Source organism: Onychomys torridus, chromosome 18 (assembly GCF_903995425.1).
Source record: "Onychomys torridus chromosome 18, mOncTor1.1, whole genome shotgun sequence".
NCBI lineage: Eukaryota > Metazoa > Chordata > Mammalia > Rodentia > Cricetidae > Onychomys > Onychomys torridus.
In genome coordinates, this window is record NC_050460.1 from 10,761,096 (window position 1) to 10,781,935 (window position 20,840).

Below are 20,840 nucleotides of genomic sequence, written 5' to 3' on the forward strand. Positions count from 1 at the left end.
CCTATCTGTGCAACCTCAGGGAGGGACCTTGTGAGTCCTTGGAGCTTTCTGAGCTTCCTGGAGAGGAAGATTCCAGAGTGACAGAGCCTACATCAATGAAATGTGTGTGGGTCTAAATATCCTGCCACATCTAACACACCCAAGATAAAGAAGCAGCCGGTATACTTTATCTCAAATAATTATTCCAGTGACCATGAGAGACAGATATCGTTAATGACTATTTTGTAACACATCAAGGCACAAAATTTACTGGCCAGGATCGTTCCACTGCCAAGTCATGGAGCTAACATTCACAGACAAGCAGATTTTAAGGCGTGTACATTTCTTTAGGGTGAGGGCGGGGAGGTAGTGAACAGGGTTTCATTATGTAGCTCTGGATGACTCAATATGTAGACCAAGAAAGTCTCAAACTCACAGAGGTCTGCCTGCTTCTGCCTTTTGGGCAAGGCCTGTACATTTAGACTATTGTATGCAACCTATGAAACCTCTCCGAAACCTTTTTAACAATACATCTAGTCATCTTTTTTATTTTTTAATCCGTTTTGAGATTCCAAAACTAGACACTTTAACAGAAGAGAATTCTTAGTGGCATTGTCATTTCCCAGAGTAATTTTGTCTGTTTTCTGTTAAACAGACATTTTAATAAAAAGTTTTTTCTCCACTCAGAGAGCCTTCAGACAGACCTTCGGGTAAGCGGGAGAGCTAGCTAGCGGTGAACATTAACAGATGCTGTCATTTTCTTAGTGCTCTGAAGGCTACTGCACACTTCCCTCACTGAACTGTACCTGCTCTTTCCGGACTCTCTCCGCCTCCTCTTGTTTTATTACGGTCCTAAGGTAAAGCCAAGACCTGTTTTCCATTTTTGCAGCCGCTCGGTCCTCAAAATAGTATGTTGCTGATGCAGATTCATCTCTACAACACACACAGATTGAATTATGCTCCATTCATCCGACTGCCTTCCTCAGTTGTTCAGTTTCCTCTCCTCTGTTGACTTCTCTTCCCTCTTCTGCTCTACCTTCCCTCCACAAGTAAAAGAAGAGACAAAGGGAGTGCACAGAGGAGGAGCTGCCTGTCCACGGTCTAGGGACCTAACCCTCCATTACCGCAAGTCTAGAAGGCAACATTGGAACCATGTTGAAAAGCCATTCTCATGGGCTGGGGACACAGCTCAGTGGTAAAGTGCTGTCTAATCCACACAGTGTTCTGTTTCCAATCCCCTGTACTACAAAAATAACACAAAACTCTCTGAAATCAAATTCCAGCATTGGCATCTAATAGATTTAGGTATTTCAGGTAAAATGATTTTGGGTAAATTACCTGTCGTACCTCCATTTCAATCTGTGTGACATGAATAAAACAACCATCACATAGGATTTTTACAAGTTCTAAAGGACTGAGATAGTGTCTGAAACACTGCAGTTTAGTCCATGGCAGACTTTATGCTCTCAGGACATGAACTGTCTTGAAGATCTTGACAATGTAGTTCATTCTCTTTTCTTTTCATCATGTAAAATTCCACCCATGGTTTTTATGAGCTTAGAGAACAGTTATAGGTAGAGTTAAGAACGATAACCTGGTTTGTTTTGGTTTTGTATTTGACATACACAGAAACATACCTGTGCTCTACAGTAGCAACTATGAACCCATAAGATGCCAGGCCAATACCAATAGCAGAATAGATTGTTCTGGAAAACAAAAAGAGGGAAGCAATTACCAACCACTGTTACAAACTCAAGTTCACTGAGAAAAACATGGAGCCTGTTACGCCCTGCATTGGCACACTGGGCAGCTCTGGTCCTCAAAGGGTCCTTAGGAGGCATGTGGCAGTGTCTGGAGGTGTTTTATTTCCTCTGGCATCTGGTGAGCAGAGGGGCACTGCTAAGCATCCTACAGTATACAGGATAAGGCCTCTAAAGCAAACAATTGAGTGGTCTAAACTGTCAAGAATGCTGAGTTAATGAAACTCAGAACTAATGTCACAGTCATTCCAAATGATGACCTTGGGAGTTGATGCAGATCCATCTCCACAACAGGTTTAATTGTTCTCTTTCATCCCTCACCTGACTGTCTTCTTCAGCTCCATCCTTGATTCGACTTTCCTCTTATCTGTTAACTTCCCTTTCCTCTTTGCAAGTGCTCAGAAAAGTATCTGACTGTCCATTGTCTAGTGACACACAAAAACACCTTATTATCAAGGGGGGCCATATCCCCATATCCAAAAGCCATTCTCATGAGCTGGGGACACAGCTCAGTGGTAAAGTGATCTGAACTAAATTCTGAAGTTTTTAAATCTTTGTCATTTATTAGCTATCTGATTTTTAGATAGCTACTAAATTGTGTCACCACTTATGAAATAGAGCTAAGAACAAAGGCTTACATTTAGGGTAGAGAAAGTGAGTTTTTCTTTTTTAAGAAATCTAAATTTTTTTATGTGTGTATGTATAGTTGCATGTATGTGCAGTGTCATGTGAAGGCCAGAAGAGGTCACTGTGTCCCTTGGAGCTATAGTCAGAGGTAGTTGAGAGCTACCTGACATGGGCCCTGGGCTATGATCTTGGGTTCTCTGTGAGAGCAATATGAACTTTTACAACCACTGAGCCATCTCCACAGCTCCAGAATCGTTTGATAAGGTAATGCACACAGAGAGGCAGTACATAGGAAAGTAGGTCAGGTTCCGTCACTTCTTAACTGCCTGCCCTGCTTTGGGCCCTTGAGTCTTCTCAGTTGTGGGCTTTACCTGTGAAAGGTAGTCATCACTTAGGTCAAGTGAGCGCATGTATCTTCAGTGCCTTGACCCTATTGAAAGCTGTGTAACTACTCAACACACACTTAGTGTTCTGGGAATGGTCAAACTGAGCAGGGGGTAGATAACTGTGGACTGTCACATCCCCACTCTTCTACGTCGCCATTTCTACGCTCTCTGTCTCACACCATGTGTTCCATAGTCAATGATCGTAGAAATACAAAAGGGGTGTCTAGGAACTGTGTTTGCTACTGCTGAAGGCACAGGGAGGGATGCGATCTACTGTGTAGAGCCGAAGACCTGCCTGCTGCAGTCAGAGTAACTGTTTCCAGCTTTGTAGGAAAGACATCTGAACTCTGCTGTAGCAACCATTGACTGTGTGAAAGCTGAATGCACACAACTCTGCTGCGAGATAGCTTTTATATAGATGGTTGGCTAGGTCTGATTCTCGAATTCCCATTTGCCAATTACTACTGTAGCAAAAATAAAATAATTTTCTAGACTATGAATCCAGTGCCGAAGAGAGATACTATCCAACTTTCCACCAGTCCCACAGTCAGTTCTTAGTGAACCCCAAGTGTCCACTTGGACCAACATTACATTCTGAAATCTGATTTTTTATTTTTAAGAAATAGAACTAGTGGGTGATGGCTTTACTAAAACTGTCTGGTCTCCCACGCATTACCTGAACGCTCCAAGACCATGCGAAAAGACAATGAGTGGATATTTTTCACCAGTCCTCAGAGGAGAATTCCAGCTTGCAGGAGTTATCCTTGAACCTAGACAATAGTGGAGGTAAATCAACGTTTCCTCTGGCTTGAATGCTGTTTGCTAATTAATTTGCATCTTCTGGGCACAAAATCTCTAATCCATGGAGTCTTAACTATGATTTTATAAATTACTATATTCACTTTAAAAGCCAGATACTAAATACTCACCAACCAGGGACTTCAATGTGCCTTTCTCCCTTAAGTGCATCAATTACTAGTCGGTCCTCACTGCCACTGACCTCACGAGCAGAGATTGTCCTACTTAGGGCATATTCTAGAAGGACACTACTTTTTTCTACTTAGAGGTTTTGAGATAACATTGAACATTTCATTTAAACGAAGCATCCAGGAAATCATCATGCTGACAGCCAGGACCTGAGCACCAGAATCTCCTCTCATGATAATCACAGTCCCGCAAAAGATGGAGAGATGAGGAGTTCGCACACCAAAGGGAGCGTTTCATGAGATTGCCATTGACTAGCTGGGCATGCTGCTCAGCTTCAGATTCCTCTTCTACAAATGGTAGGATTCATTGTGATCTTAGACAGTTTTAATGAAACTGATATCTAATTAGGTTTTATATATAAAGCACCCATTTTTATATATAAAGTACCATAAAAAGCTCAAAACTGGACAATGTGAGCTCCCTTCCTTCACAGCTTAGTTAGTTGTTTTCATCATTATTGTTATGGTCATTTGAATGTCATTTTCTTATCATAAACAAACATTTGGTCAGGAAGACTGAATGTGATTGTTGTTATGGACGTGGCTTATAAACTACTATACACTATGCAATAGTGTTTTCTAGTTTGGAGTATTTTCCGACTTTAAGGCAATTCCTATGAAAACCTAAAGATGAAGAAAATTCCCAAAGCTGAAAAATTTGAAGGTGTAATTAACACAGGCTCAATTTTCACCTGCTCTAACAAATGTTAGGAACGGAAAGTCTCCCTCCCTTAGTATGTTGCAGACATGTTAAATGGGGACTGTCTCAGACTGTAGGAGAGAAATGAGTCCTTTAGGGGTGGTGATGGGCATGAACTGAGGTCTCTTGTGATAAGTGAGAGGTCAGCTGGGCTTGGCTTCTATTTTTCTATTTTCTTCTGACACAAAATGTGCAGGCAATGGTCCCATCAGACAATCTGCCTCTCTGACCACAATGTGGCTTCCACCACAGGATGTAAGAAGGGAAATTGAGGCTCAGATATAAGAAGATGTTAAGGCAAATATGACATCCCCATCCCACTCCATCCCATCCCATCGCATACAAATCAGAATTTGTGAAATGATAAAGAGCCCTCGCTTCTCTCAGTGATGCCTAAACCCTTAGGAAACCCCCTCTTCCTAGCTAGGGAGACCATTCAGCTGTTAAAGTGTCTGCCTTGCATGTGGTGGTAAAAAAATACCAGGCACACACATGTAATCCCAGTGCTGTGGAGGCTGAGATGGAGGGTCCCTGGGACTTGCCTATGAGGCAGTCTAGACTAAGTGGTGAGCCCCAGACTACTGGGAGAGCCTGTCTCAAAGGAGGTGAACTGCATTTCTAAGAAATAACACCTCGGGTTGTCCTCCGGCCTTCATATGAATGCACACTTGTGTGCATAAGAACACACACACACACACACACACACACACACACACACACACACACACACACACACACACATGCATATATACACATATGCATATAACTTCAGAATAGGACCAATAAAAATCTTACCATATAACAGGCTCAAAATGTTGCCTACAAAACGGGGTGTCCCAAGAAATTTACTAAGGCCGAAAAAATATTCTTTGTTTGGGATCCAAACAGTGTCAAGGCGATCTTGATCTTGAGCTGGGTAATACAATCTCAAGAAGACGCTCTGGTGGGAGAAGAATGAATATACTCTCCGTCACACACAGTTCAAGTGCAGTGCTTTGAATATTTTATTCCCAGGGCCCAAATCCCTGCCTTTCCTAAAGATGCCTAGGGAAGTGTTCCAGCTTCTGAGTGCCTGAAGATAACCACAGGAGAAAAGGAGACAGAACAACCATCTTTGAATAGAAGAAAAATCTGAGAAAAAAATAAGATTCATCAGCAAATTAATCAGGAGACAGCGAACAGCTGAAGAATAGTGGAGTAGCAAAAGGCGTGGCCTCGGGGGTGGCCAATGACTCATTCTGGGGTGACTGCGGGATCAAGTTAGCACATGTGCTAGAAAGCAAGGCCAGGCCAGGATTGAAGGTTAAGGCAAAGTAAGGCATTACCTCCGCAGCATAACCGAACATCACATCTGTACAACCGACGGGGTAGGATCCATTTCCTTTAGGGATATTGCTATGGCCAGAGCTGGCAGCAGACATCACCGCTTGTATCTTATGGAACCATGCTGAAAAATAGGTTCATGTGAGTTCATGTAAACACATGGCAGTAACTCAGTCCATTTCAGACTTTACTGTGCTAGGAGCTCTAAGGCAATGAAACTCTGCTCATAGTTTCTGGCAGTGTGTGTGTGTGTGTGTGTGTGTGTGTGTGTGTGTGTGTGTGTGTGTGTGGTGAGACAGGGTTTCTATGTGTATCCCTGACTGTCCTGGATCTTATTCTGTAGACCAAGCTGACCTCAAGCTCCCAGAGATCCCCCTGCCTCTGCCTCCCCAGTGCTGAGATTAAAGGCGTGTTCCACTATGCCCAACATGCTTACACTTCTTGTGCATCTGGACCTGACATCGTTCCATAGCAATATCAAAGCCAGTGGCCCAAGATGAAACTAAATGACCATCTCCCAATTTCCTCTTCTCACTTTGCAACTGTCCGCCCCACCCTGAACCCCAGAATTCTCTATCTTACGAGTTCCAGGCCAGAATCCTGTGAGTCAGACAAACCTTTTCACGGTCTCTATGATTTGTTCTTTATTTGGAATTATCCCTGATCCCAGACATGACCATTCCTTGGTCAGAATCAAGAATCTGATATGTGTGGCATATTATGTGATGGTAAGAATGAGGACATTGGTCCCAACTAGCTACCACTCAAGAGCTGGCCCCCACTAGTCTAAATACAGCCTCTGGTGCTCCAGACACAATACAGCTCTGTGGAAAGGAACTAACCTGACACACCGCCAGTCTCTCCTGTCCTTCATTCAAACCCATCATATGTGTTCTTTGACCCACCCACTCTTGACTCTCTTTTCATCTCTAAAGCCTGAACTCTTCCATGTACCTGCAACTGCCCTCCTTTCTAAACCTCATCAAACCCATGCTTAATCCCGGAGATGTCTCAGGGGGTTAGGAGCACTGGCTGCTCTTCCAGAGGTCCTAATTTCAATTCCCAGCACCCACCTAGTGGCTCACAACCATCTATAGATAGGATCTGATGACTCTTCCAGCATGCACATATATATGCAGAACACTCATACATTATATCAACTAAAATAAAAACCACAGATGTTGGGTCCAAATAACAATAAATCCCTACCTCTACTGCCCCCAACATTTACTTGACTGGTGTGGGAGCTGATTCCTGTGCTGCACAGACTCTGTGTTTTGCACTGTACAAACTCTCTGCCAAAAACCCAGAGCTATGTGGAGTGTGGACCGGCCTTGTTATCATGCAGCATTGCTCAGCAAGGCTCTTGGCAATAATCTCATTCACATGCTCTGCTGATGACTCATGTGTGAAGCACCAGCCAGTGATGGAGGCTTTCAGTACACAAGACCTCCTACACAAAGCTGATCCTCAGGCCAGCATCGTGTGTATCACCCAGAGCTTAGAAATGTAGATCCCAGTCCTCACTCCAATTTAACTGAATCAAAAAGATTCCAAATAGGCTGGCGCGAGGTGAAGAGCTGTTGTGTCCTGGTCCAGATCGCTTGGCCACACTGATGAAGTAATGATAAGAGGCAGTTTTCAAGAAAGACAGAGGATGGCGCCTAGTACTGGACCCAAGTGGTCCTGTTTCACATACCAAGCCATGGTGCTCTGGCCTAAGTAATTTAAGTCGTCTCTCGGGGGCTCATTGGTAAAGGCCTTAACCAGCCTCAGGACAGCTATGTGGTTGAAGAACACGGAAGAAGTGAGTGTATTCCTCACGTGCCTAATAAGGACTGTTGCATGTAACCGGCAGTCAACCGCCATTCCTTCTTCCCTTCTCCAGAGCTGGTAACCTCTCACTACTCAAAGGATGGGGAGTCCTTAGGAGCATCAGCAGATCTCCACTAGGGCTCCACTCTTCTTCAGGGCACATTCAAAAGTTGGCACAATTCCTTGAAGATTTTTTATTATTTCATTTTACCTCCATGTTGGTGAACGTTCTGTGGCTTCCTTAGAATTACAGAAGGTCCTTCGTCTCCCATTTCAGGTTGTCTGTAGCGTCAGGCTTGGTCTAACTGGGAGACGACAATTCTAGAGAGTAACAGGGTGGGAGACACCTTCTGCCTTTCCTTCTGTGATGAGCAGCCAGTGCGCTGCTGTGTCCCCACCCCTGGGCAACCATGGCAGGGCTAGACCAGTGGGGAGACCACTGGCTTCCACAGCTCAGTGAGGACTCCCACAGAACTCTTAGCTGCTTTGGAGACCCTGCCTAGCAACGGAGTTCCGCAGACCAAAAGTGAGATCTTAATTCTACCGAAACCATGGGAACCTCTTCAAACAACCTGTGGTTCTCCAAAACCTTCTCTACTTTAGGAGCCTGTTCATCCAGACTCTAGGAGCCATACGTACTACACTGGGTGGAGAAAAGCGTGTCTTACAGCTTGCACATCACATGAGCCTGCATCTCATCTCTCCCTCTGTCTGGAATCATCACAAGGAAGAAGAAGAAAGAGACGTCAGAACCACCTCTTCTTGGATGCTCTAGCTTGTGGCTCAGTTTATCTTTTCCCAATCCTCCTCAACTTTATTTGAATATGAACTTTGGACCTATAGTATGCTACTTGGGATATATTTTTGGTAGTCAAATATTTCTGAGTCTTGGGATGTATACATTGTGGAAAAGTTGCATTCTCTTTTAGACTTTTATCATCCATCAGTATGTGATGAGTCTCTAGCCTATACTTTAAGCCTTTCCAGGTAGAACAGCACATGCTTGTCATATCAGTGCTTGTGAAGAGAACAGGATAAATAATTCAAGGCCAGATACATAGTGAGTTAGAGGTCCTCTGGCTTCTGCCTGTGTATATAGGTATGGACACTCACTGATGCACATGCACTTATAACACAAACACACACTCAAAGTAAATCATAACCTGAATTAGCTGTATTTTCTATGTATTCCTTTGACAAGAAATTAATCATCTACTGTTTTAATTTATTAATTATAACTTAAAACATATTCATGTAGCCACTTTTGAGCATCTAGAATGAGTATGGCATTGGGCTAACACAAATCCCAGAAAGATGAATAAATAACCCTGTCCTCAAGGAACAGATTTCCAATGATGTTTAAAGATGAGAGGACAGAAAACATGTCTTTAAATTCTCAGAGCACCAATAAGAGTGAATGACATAAAATGTACCCTGGATAATAATTTACCTGTCATGTGACCTGTTTCCAATCTCTGAAACTGATATTTGGAAAAATTAACTACATTTCAAGTAGGTCACAGGTTCCCTGATGACGAGCTCCCCACCTTAGTCACCACTGTCTCCGTAGAGCCCTCACTTCCTGGGAATTGCTGAGGGATGAATGGACCTCTGAGATATTAGTCAGTTACCTGTGCAATGATCAATATAAGGCACAGTCCATTTCCTATTGATCCGTCCATTTCCCCAATTATGAAGTAGGGCAAAGTTTATCTCGATGTCATGGAGTTATGCAAGCCCTTTTGTAGATGCTGTGGAAAGGAGTCACCCAACCAGCACGAACAACCAGATCCAAAGTGAGTACATGTATTCAGGTATAGGGATCTGTGGGTGTAGACAGTGTGACATCATTCTCTAGCCACCTCCTGCTGTGTTCTCCACAGGACATAGATTGAGACACATGTGTCTCACAGTTTCCTTTAAGGTGAACAAGCATTCACAATGCTTCAGATGCAATGTCCTAGCAAGGTAGGTCCTTCTTGGTGACATGAGATGTACCTGTCCCATGCTAGCTACTGTTCCTAGTGTGGTCTAAATCTTCCTCCTCCTTTATCCCCTCCTTAACACAACTGAAGGGAGAAAGTGAGCATGTCCAAACTCCCCGGAGTTCCAGGATCTACTTGCCTCCATTTCTCCTCATACTGAGGTAGAAACAGTCACATCCCTTAGGACCTCAAGAGTCCAGATTGTTATCTTCTCACATACCTCTCCACCTCCCCAGGACTAAGCTTGTTTGTCAAGACACTAGCAGGGTTGAAGATTGCCTTGTAAACGCCATGGCAGGTGTGCTCCTGTGCCTGGTAGGAGCTAGATAGAGGCAGTGGAAGAGGTGAGGTGGAGGTGTCTGGGGGCATTTTCCATGGTCGTAGCAAGACAAGAAAACACATGCTTGTTCAGTTTGGGTCATAAAGAGATAAGAGTGAGGCCCCTCCCTACCTCAGGATGAGTTATTTCCCTGAATGTATTTGCATGCCTGTGTGTGTGTGTGTGTGTGTGTGTGTGTGTGTGTGTGTGTGTGTGTTAAGCCCTTGTTAGTGTGTGCATGCAGACATGCATGCTCAGGTGTACATGCATATGTGTGTACATGATTGTAGAAGCCAGAGATCGATGAACAGCGTCTTTTATAATCACCCTCTGTCTTTGCTTTTTTGAGGCAGGATCTCTCACTGCACCTGAAGCTCATCAAGTCATCTAGGATGGTTTGCCAGTAAATTTCAGGGACCCCCCCCCCGACTCTGCCCACCACCCCACCACAACACTGAAAATGTCTTAACATCAGGGTTGGGGATTCAATTCAGGTCCTCAAGCTGACATAGCAGGCATTTTATCACCGGGGTCATCTTCCCAGCCCCCACACAAAGGCTTCTTAAAAGGACTTTCTCACACATCAAAACGTGCAGCAGCCTGAAGTCACTTGGAGTTTGATGTCTCTTACCTGATGACCTAAAGTCATCCTGCCAGTGGAAAGGACGCACCAGTGGGAGGCAGCAGAGGAGGCAGAAAAGTGCACGCTGTTCAAGCAGTGCCATCTTGGGAGCTGAGCAGTGGCTTCCCTTTAATGTTCTTCAGAGCAGATAGCTAAAAGAAAAAAAAAAAAAAACCATGCAGTGAATGTACCGAGGAGGATTTAAGTGGCTGTCAATCAGTGAGCCTGGGGTCTCAGCGATGCTGGTTAATAATGAAACATACATTGTTTTTTCAGAGCTGTCGTTTAGACAGGTACTGAATTGGCAGAATCCTTTACACTGATGGATGACAGAGCATAGACATTTTGAGACAGTTAAATATGATTTGCTCTGATTTTATTACAGTGCCATTTGGTTATAAAGGGAAACATCAAATCATAATAATTATAACAAATCTGTCCTCCTCGTCATTATGCCCAAAGGCATATCTTGTACAGATACTTAGCAGCAGTTAGTGGGCTCTGGGTAATGTTTCCATGCCAGTTTCTATTGTGATTATATTGCTCTGTTGTGGTTGGTTTTGATGTAAGTGGTACAACTGGGTGCCGTGTGTGTGTGTGTGTGTGTGTGTGTGTGTGTGTGTGTGTGTGTCCTACCACACTAAGTTTCTGGAAAGCAGACGTCAGGTCTAAATTGTTGGCCCCCAGAGGATGCTGTAATGGAGAAACATTTTCTAAATCAATGGATTGATGAAATGATAGACTATCAGAGTTGAGATAGTAGAAGCAACGTTGCAGTTAGGCCCATACACAAACACCTTATTAGCAAAAGGTACTGCCCAGGGATGGAGGCTCACGCCTTTAATCCCAGCACTCAGGAGGCAGAGGCAAGCAGATCTCTGTGGGTTGGAGACTGGCCTGATCTACAAAGCCAGTTCTAGGACAGCCAGAGCTATCAGAAAAACCCCATCTCAAAAAACCAACAAACAAAACAAAACAAAAAAGGCACTCATATTTGTGAACTAATTTCCCCCTTAATGTGAATCTCTCCAGGCAAGGGACTTAGCTCAGCTGGGAGAGTGTTTGTTTAGCATTCCAGAAGCCCTGGGTCCAATCCCAGCACAGCATAAACCAGGCCTGGTGCCACATGCCTGTGATCCCAGTACTTGAAAGGTAGAGCGGAGGAGAAGTTCAAGGTCATCCTTAGCTACATATCAAGTTCAACACCAGCATGGATGACATGAGACTGTCTCAAAAATAAATAGATAGATGATAGATAGATAGATAGATAGATAGATATAGACAGACAGATAGATAAATAGATAGATGTAGGTAGACAGACAGACAGATCTAGATTTAAAAAAAAAAAAAAACCTAGAACTAAAATGTGTCCCTTCAGCTTTGGGAGGAGTTGGTGGAACTGGCACCATTACCTCTCATTTGAATGTTGGCAACATTGTCTCTCTGCTTTTGTCCCAGCCCGAAAGTCTAAACCCAATATAATTACAGATGGCTGCATTATTTCTCATTGACTTCATATGTCATACAGCAAAGTATCATACATGGCTGTCTGGTCTATACTCAACGGACTTGAAACCTTACCTCTGTCCTCTCTAATTGCACACCTGCTGTCTCCACCCTGGCTTCCCGGCCTCCTGCCAAATATACCAGGTATCCTGACCTCCCCACCCCACCCCAAAGTCTGTGCTTATTCCCACAGCAAGGATCTCTGCCTTGACAACCAAATGACTCTTATCTCTAGGTTTTTGCCCCAGTTACCTTTACAGTGAATTTTTCCTGATCTATCCATTTAAAATGGAGCCCCACACTACTTCCCCACACCAGTACAGGTCCAATGCCCCATGTATACTCCTGCAATATTTGTTACCATATGACAAACTCTGCATTATTGGTTTATTAACTTGCTCTAGAAACTCAGCTCTTTCAGTGTGAGAAGTCTGGACTCCACTCCACTACTGTCTTCCAAAGTCCTAGACTAGTATCTGGTATACAGTAGGCACTAAATAAATGCCTGCTTAAACAGATAGGAACCCTAACAGTTTCTGACATACATGGTTTCCAACACACACTGAAACAAGCCTCACAGTCCACATGAATTCAATTCTGCTGCCTTGAAGGAGGCACTAACCAGATGCCGTGATTATTTTCCCCTTCTTCATGCCCCCTTTGTCCCCTGCACATCCTGGTCTCTCTTATGGTTGGAATGCAGTCTGGACACTAATTCCTGATTAATGGACACCTGAAAAGCATTGGTCTGAGACACTTGGGACAATGTGTCTCCTCTCTCCCTTGCTTTTTCCAACACAAAACTCAGAAGTCAGGTTATAGCCGTAGAGGCTCTAGCCTGAGAAGTCTAGATCCCTAGTCGATAGGCAGAAAAGAGCTTTTCCAATGTGTGCAGCCTTCCATGGATAAGAAATATGCTTTTGTTGCATAAAAGCATTAAAATTTCTAGGTTGTTAATGGCTTTTGCAGCATCAAATGGCTTTATTCTAATACCAGATCCCAGCCATTTAATCCAAGGGTATTTATCAAGCAAATATTGTATATACTTTCCACGATGGAAGCAATTGGGAATCCTGAAGAATTTGATACAATCATTGGCCTAAAATAGCTTATAAATGGGACTCGAATGCAAGATGAGCACATACGTTATAGGAAAGGAACTGCTCAGACATTCAAAGCCTCTTAAATGACATGGAACCAATTCAGAGCAAAAGGTATTCAGAAGGATTCCAAGACACCATTTGTAGTAAAATTGGATCTTACCACCAAATGCTAACAAACAAGCCAATGCTAATCAGCTGGGAAAACTGTCTCTGGAGTTTTTACAGAATGGCTGTATTTGTCTATTCAACTACTTGCTTTTTCTGGTCAGGAAAAAGTATGCATAGTTTAATACTCCAGAGTTGTTTATAATTTTGACTAATTTTGTTTTGTCTTATTTCAGTCTTATTAATTAATCAGAAAGCACATGATTTTTAAAAATCCAAAGATAATAGGATAAAGTAAATAAAAGAATAAGTTTTTCTTCTTTATAATGATTTGCTAACAGTCTTTTTCTAGATGTATTTCTGTGGTTAAATTCATGTACACACACACAAAACATACATGGATATAAACACAGACATACATATAGATCTGTATTGTGTATAAATATATATAGTTAGTTTTAAATTTTGTTTATTTTAATTTTAATTTGAAAATATAGGTATCTGTTCATGTTGGTACACAGCACAACAATGTCATTGTATTTAAAAATAATACTAAATTCCTCAAAACAAACAGCTACTGAACCCATAATAATATCACTAAGATTTTATTTTTTATTTTATGTGTAACAGAAAATATTTTGCGTGTGTGTGTGTGTGTGTGTGTGTGTGTGTGTGTGTGTGTCACATGTGTGACTGGATCTTGAGTGGGCCGGAAGACACCATCTCACCTCCTGGAATTGGGAATTAGAGATGGTTGCAAGCTGTCACATGGGTGCTGGGACTGGATGCTGGCCCTGTGCCAAAACAGAAGGTGTCGACCCACCAAGCCATCTCTCTAGCCCCAACACTGCTAACTCATGAAGGCTTACAACATTCCAGCAGTTTTGCCCTGTCCCCAGAACAAAGCATCCTATGAAGTCACCACCAAATTATGTGAGATTTCCACATGCCTCAGCAGAGGAACCAGGCATGAGGATTTGATTGACTTGTCCAAATCAAATAGCTAGGAAGTGTTGGGGGCAAAGGTTGCTCCCAGAAAGCCTGAGTCCTTGTTTTATTTTAAAGTGTGTGTGTGTGTGTGCATGCGTGCATATGAGTTGCAGTATCCTTTGAGACCAGGAGAGGGTCTGAACCCCTCTTGCTGGAGTTACGGGTGATAGTGAACTGACTAGCAAGAGTTACGAGAACTGAACCTGAGTTCATTGGGAGAGCAGCGCTCTTAAGCCCTGAGCCATCTCTCCAGTCCCTACTCCTTGTTTTTAACTAAAACATCCAAACTTGGGAGGTCGAGCTGGTTTACTCTAAACCACAGTATCCTAAAACGAATGAAGAAAACAACCAGGTAAAGGATGCGATGGTCATCGTATGCTAACCTAGATGCTAACCTAGATCGACAGATGCCTTGGTTCTGAAGTAAGCCACGCTCTAACGAGGATGAGACTTGCTTTCATTATATTTGGAGCAATGTGCAGAGACCCTTAGAAACTGCAGAGCACAGATTCTGAGTCCTGAGGAATAGCTATGGGGTCTTCCAAATAAACAGTTGGGGGTTGGCACAAACCAGGATATAGCTCAGCTTGCTGTCTCCTACAAAGAGCCTCTGTTATAGCATCTAACTTGTAAGTAGCTATAGTTCATCACTGGAGTTCTAAGCTTCTTGATCTACTTAAATTAAAGCTCTAGAATATTCCACTCCTGGTCTTTTTTAGCTTTACTAAGAAAGGAGAGGGCCATTCGATCCCTTTGGAAGATCCCTGGGATCGGGAGATAAAGAGGAAGGCAGAGCACATGGAGATGAGTGTGCTGGGGCACGCAAAGGTACTCTAGGCAAAGGCTAGCCTGCCTGCAGTGTCTTGATCTCCACGGCATGTTCTCACCAACAACCCAAAGAAGTGTTAGAGACAGCAAATGTCCTCTTCAGAGTCCTCAGGCAGAATAGGGATGCTCTACTCTCCAGGGCCATCACCTTAGGTGCTCACATGGAGCAGGGCAGAAGTTGGGAACCCTTCCCAGGACATCTGTCCTCCGGAGGCTGCCTAGGCATCTGGCACAGCCAACCCCTCCCCCTCCCTGCAGTGTTTGGAAACTGTTGCAAAGGAACAATAGTACCATTTACTTGTTACATAGTTTCTCCCTTGCCCCACCATACCAGACCTCTAATTTTATCCTCAAAGCACTGATCCTTTCAAAAAAGCATGACTAGCTCACTCACATTTTCTATATTCATTTGCTTTTCTATATTCATTTGCTCATGTAGTCATTTACCCAATTTTAGGGATTTTTTTCCAATTAGTAATAATCCTACCTTGGATAAATCTAATTGGCTACAATGCTGCCACTGTTGGAAGTATTCAGTTTTTAAGAACACCTCTGCATCAAGGTGGTAGGTTAGCTCAGTAGGTGATGTGCCTTCCCTGAAAGCATGAGGGCCTGAGTTTGGATCCTTAGCACCTACGTAAAAGCATGGTGATGGTGCTGGTTGGTTTTTAAATCGACTTGGCACAAACCTAGACATAGCAGTGGCCTCCACATCCGTTCCCATCTTGATCTTGAGTTCCTGCCTTGGTTTCCCTTGATGGACTGTGATCTGGGATATCTAAGCCTGATAAACTCTTTCCCACTCACTTTGCTTTTGGTTTTATCACAGAAATAGAAACCGTGCCTAAGACATTAATGAACCATGTGACCCTAGCACGGGGCGGGGTGAGGGGGGAGAGCAGAGATGAAGCGAAGACTGGTAGATTCCTGGAGCTGGCTGCCCAGTCAGTGTAGCCAGTCAGTGAATGTAATTTGTGGGAAGCTGTCTCAAGAAAAAAAGGTCAATAGTGATAGCAGTAGACACCTGAGGTCCACCTCTGGCTCGCTCTCTCTCTCTCTCTCTCTCTCTCTCTCTCTCTCTCTCTCTCACACACACACACACACACACACACACACACACACGACTTAAAAACAAGACAAAACTTCAAGCAGAGTCCCACAGAGCAGGAAGGTATGTGAAGAAGCCTGATTCCTGTTTCCAGAAGATCAACAAGCGTTCTGCCGAAAGCAGCACAGCAGGCTGAGGCGACGTGGGCAGGATGTTTTCTGTATCTCAACTTGTTGGTTTGGGTTTTGTTTTGTTTCCACATAAGACAAGAACTCCACAAGCAAAGAGGCATTTTGCCTTCCATTGAGACTTCTGGAATCCCAAATTGGGTAAGTGGTTATGAAACTTAAAAATGTAATGGGAGATATAAATGCCTACCTACTTAGTACCTACTGTGCACAGCACTGTCCGGCTCCATGCTTCGAGTGGTCTCTGTTTCTTACATCATGGAGTCACTGGGCGGCACCACTGATGACATCTGACAAGGTCATATGAATGGCAGCCTTTAGAGTTGAAGGAATAAGCCCAACACTCTGATACATATTTGAAAAAAAATGTTAATGTGGCATGGTCTTGTTTCTATTTAAAACATATAATTTCTACATAAACAGAAAAAAAATCTAGATAAATACAATCCCAGAGTGTTTTCTGTGATCACTTCTAGGGAAAGGACAATGGTTGGTTTTCTTGTCTTTTTGTTTTAACGTGTACTTGGCATTCCCTGTCTGCCGACAAGTCATGGTAAGCAAAAAGAGAGTGTCCCTTGGGAAGTAAAACTGCTCCTACCTGAGACTCAGCAGACGACATCAGGAAGAACAGCTCATAGCCAACAGTACCAAGCTGGCATGGGAGAGGGGATGAAAACACACACTGAGAACGAAGTGGGTTGAAAACTATCAGGAAAATAACAGGCTGGGCCAACATGCTTGCCATGTCCAGCACTCAGGAGGCTGAGGCAGGAGGACTGTCCCAAATTCAAGACCAACCTGGTCTCCCTAGTGAATTCCAAGCTAGCCTAGACTCTAGAGTGAGATCCTGCATAAGAAACAAAAACAAACAAAAAAGCAAGGATAACATGCCGAATAATGGGAGTTCAAGGTCACCCTTAGCTATATGGTTAGTTCCCAAGACCAGCCTATGCTACATAAGTGGTTGTCTTAGCAACAACATACACTCAGGGAGGGGGAAGGAAGAGGAGAGGAGAGGAGAGAAAGCTAAACCATAAGCCCTTTTGTTAAGCATATGTTTTGTTTTGGTTTTAGATTTATCAAGATACATGGATTCATCAATAGACCATCCACCTTCTAACAAGTACACATCATACTTGCTTTCAACATACGACCCCATCAGTGAAGCCAGTGCTTTTCCTCCAAGATACCGTCCCTGCCTTCTCTAGTTGGAGCCCCCACCTCACTGCCCATCATGCCCACTGCAGTGTGTCCATGCCTCTGTTAATTCTTCTCTCATGATGTGCTCACACGTCTTTTCATGGTGAGTAGTAACTGTGGTACCCAAGGACCACATCCCTCATCTCAGGTATTCAGCACCCTCAACCTGTAATGCTCAGAGTACTAAGTACATGGCTGGCTTCTATGGGAAGACTACATCCCAGCGAGGGAAACAGAACATCAGGAAACTGCTGGACTTCTGTCCTGCAGCTAGTGTTTCCCACTGCACTCGGCCATGGCGGCTTTTCGCCCATCAGGTGTAGCACGCATATCCACTGGGCTAACACGGGGATGACTTCCGCCCTGCAGACTCGTGTCTGTGTCTTTAGTCTAGCAGTGTGTGCATGCTCCAGCCTTCGGGGATATGGGATGCACAGTTGAGTGGTATGTCCTGAGCACCCCATATATGTCATGGGGAACTCAAGGCACTCTTCCTGACTCATCTGGCTCACATCTCCCTGCTCAGCTACTCTCTCTCTCTTCTTTCCACATGACTTCCCATCCCTTACAAATGAAAACATTATCTTCTCAGAACAGGGACTGTCGGAGCCACAGACGTCAAGTGACCCTCCCTCCAAGTTGTCTCCTTTCTCACCATCCCTGTATGTCTGGGGATCTTGAGCTCCTTGCCACTGACCTCAGCTTCTTCAGGGCCTGTGCAGCCTCTCAAGGCCATCCTTAATTCACACCTTTACTTTGCATTCATCTCTGCTGCTTTTAAGAGGGCTGGGACGGTAACACGGCTCTGGCTTCCAGCCCCACTACCATAAAGAAATCTTTTTCTGGTCCACTCCCCAGCTTGGGTCTAACAAACTTTACGTTTGAAAATCTCTTGATGGTCTATGTGCCTGGGGATGGGTGGTACTTATATTCCTCTGGCTTCTGGTCTGTTTGCCTATCTTATTTTGTCTGTGCTGTTTTCTTGTTTTTGTGATTTTGCTGGAAGGCACTGCCAACCCCTTTGAAAGTATTACATATTTTAAATAAACATGACCCAAAGTTCCCCAGGCTACAAAGTAGCAACCAGAGCTTCCTGCTTTTCCCAACAAAGCGCTAGTATAAACAGGCAGATGTCCTTGGCTTCCCCGGACACAGGCTGCTTCAACCTTCCAAGGGTCACTGAAACCTGTGGGAGATGGCTGCAGCCCCAAAGGCTTTTATACAGTGGAACACAGTGGAACCCTTTGTAGGAGGCTGTAACTCCCAAGGCTCTTCAAGCTCTCTGCCTGCAGATAAGAGTTGGCTAAAAATTTTACATTTTGGGTGGTGACTTGGGACATTCTCTTAGAACTAGAGAATACAATATGTCTGTTTTCACTTGTTTAGCGGTACTGGGAATAGATCTGGGGGCCTCTTGCCTACTCAGCAAGAACTCTTCCACAGAGCTTTCTCCCCGGCCCACAAAATGATCACTTCATAGTCTTCAGAATCACACCTGCAGAAGCCCTTTTCTAAACCACCACCGCCCTTTTCTAAACCACCACCGCAGGCGAGCACCACACAAACATGCAGCCTGTTCTTTGAGAAGGAAGGAAGCAGGTAGGTGCAGAAGCATCATTGGGTAGATCAAAGCCCAGGAACAGAGCATCTCCTCAAGACTCTGAAATAGAAACAAAGTCAGCCATGCTAATAGGTGTATGCAGTACGTTTTCTGAAAGCAATTTGGGGGCTGGAGGTAGGTCTCGGTGGATAGGAGTGTTTTTCTCTGAAAGCGTGAGGGCCTACATTTAGATCCTCACACCTACAGAAGAAGCCTAGCGTGGCGATGTACATGCCAGGAGTGTCAGCACTGTCTGAGGCAGAGCCAGGAGGCTCACCGGGGCTTGCTGACTGCTGGTCTAGCTGTAGGCTCAATAGAGACCCTGCCTAAGAGGACTAAGGTGGAGAGGGATAGAGCAGTGGTGGGCACCTGACATCTTCTTCTGGCCTCCAAGCACACCCTATCTACTTATCTATCTATCCATTTTTCTATCTATCTATCTATCATCTTTCTCCCCCTCTCTCATCAAGTCCATAAAACTGTTTAACAAACTCCAACTTTTCTTAAAAAAATAAAAAAGTATGTATCATTTTTTACAATAAGATATGTTGCTTCAATAAGAACTAATTTAAAAAGTGTTTATGTTTAAAGTAAAATATAAGAAGAGAATAATCCCTGATTTCAGACAAAACAATGTATGAAACAGATGGAGTGGGGGGCAGTAACTGGAGGAGGAGTAAGGCTGTTCATATGGCAGATTGGGAAGTCAGAAGTGAGAAGAAGCAGAAGTTGGGCTCACCCTTCAAAATCCACCCCTAGTGATCCACTCCTTCCAGTTAGGCTCCACCCCCTAAATGTTCCATGGTCTTCCAAAACAGCAACTTCAGTTGGGAAGGAGCCTTCAAAGACAAACCCATGGGGGACATTCCACAACCCAACCAGAACATGCTCTGTTAGCAAGGAGCCTTCAAAAGACAAACCCCTGGGGGATATTCCACAACCCAACCAGAACATGCTCTGTTAGCAAGGAGCCTTCAAAAGACAAACCCCTGGGGGACATTCCACAACCCAACCAGAACATGCTCTGAACCACTAAATGGCAAATTGTTACGGCAGCCACAGAAAACTAATGTAGCACTTGTAAATTTGCTGTGCAAGATGTATGAGCAGATAATAGGCAGGCTTAACTTGGACTAAAATCTAATAAAACAGTTTAGTTATCTCAAAACTTGATTCAGTACCGGGCTGAATAGGCAAGGGAGATAAGAATCTTCTCCTTTGGATATGATGATGTAAACAGCTTGTCTAGCAATTTGAAACCAGGCTGATTTTGTTTCCCCAAAGACACTGGAAATATCAAGATATGTCTTTGATTGTCTCTGTTGTCAGGGGGCTGCTACTGACATAGAACGGGCAGAGGCCCAGCATGCTGTTAAATATTCTCAATGCACAGACTGCCCCCCACCATATACAGATACCCCAAATCATCAATGACTGAGATTAAGAACCCCTGGTCCAGCTGGGTGTGGTGGCACATGCCTTTAATCTCAGCACTAGAGAGGCAGAGGCAGGCGGGTGTCTTGAGTTAATGGCCAGCCTGGTCTACAGAGTGAGTTCCAGTACAGACAGGGCTACACAGGGAAACCCTGTCTGGAAACAAACAACTAACTAACAAAAAGAGCCTCTGATCCACAAGGAAGCTGGAACAACTGCATCTTGTTTAATGAGGAAGAAACAGTGGCTGAGAAGGTGGCTCGCATTATGAGGACAAGGACTGGAGTTGGATCCCTGAGAGTACAGGCACACTGGCACACCTTTGTAATCCCACAC

At 44.0% G+C, this 20,840-nt stretch overlaps 1 protein-coding gene across 2 annotated transcripts in view; it reads right to left on the reverse strand.

The window, feature by feature from the left end:
- Pla2g7 (phospholipase A2 group VII) overlaps positions 1-20,840 on the reverse strand; it is a 43,336-nt gene that overhangs the window by 13,125 nt on the left and 9,371 nt on the right. Inside the window, exons 2-8 of one of the 2 annotated variants that reach the window (XM_036167707.1) lie at positions 16,461-16,560; positions 10,512-10,654; positions 5,764-5,885; positions 5,234-5,378; positions 3,429-3,522; positions 1,617-1,685; positions 786-912 (exon numbers count right to left, since the gene is read on the reverse strand). In XM_036167707.1, coding sequence (XP_036023600.1) covers positions 786-912; positions 1,617-1,685; positions 3,429-3,522; positions 5,234-5,378; positions 5,764-5,885; positions 10,512-10,605 — 651 coding nt within the window. In that variant the 5' untranslated portion in view covers positions 10,606-10,654; positions 16,461-16,560. The remainder of the gene's footprint in view (positions 1-785; positions 913-1,616; positions 1,686-3,428; positions 3,523-5,233; positions 5,379-5,763; positions 5,886-10,511; positions 10,655-16,460; positions 16,561-20,840) is intronic. The other variant, XM_036167705.1, reaches the window with a different exon arrangement.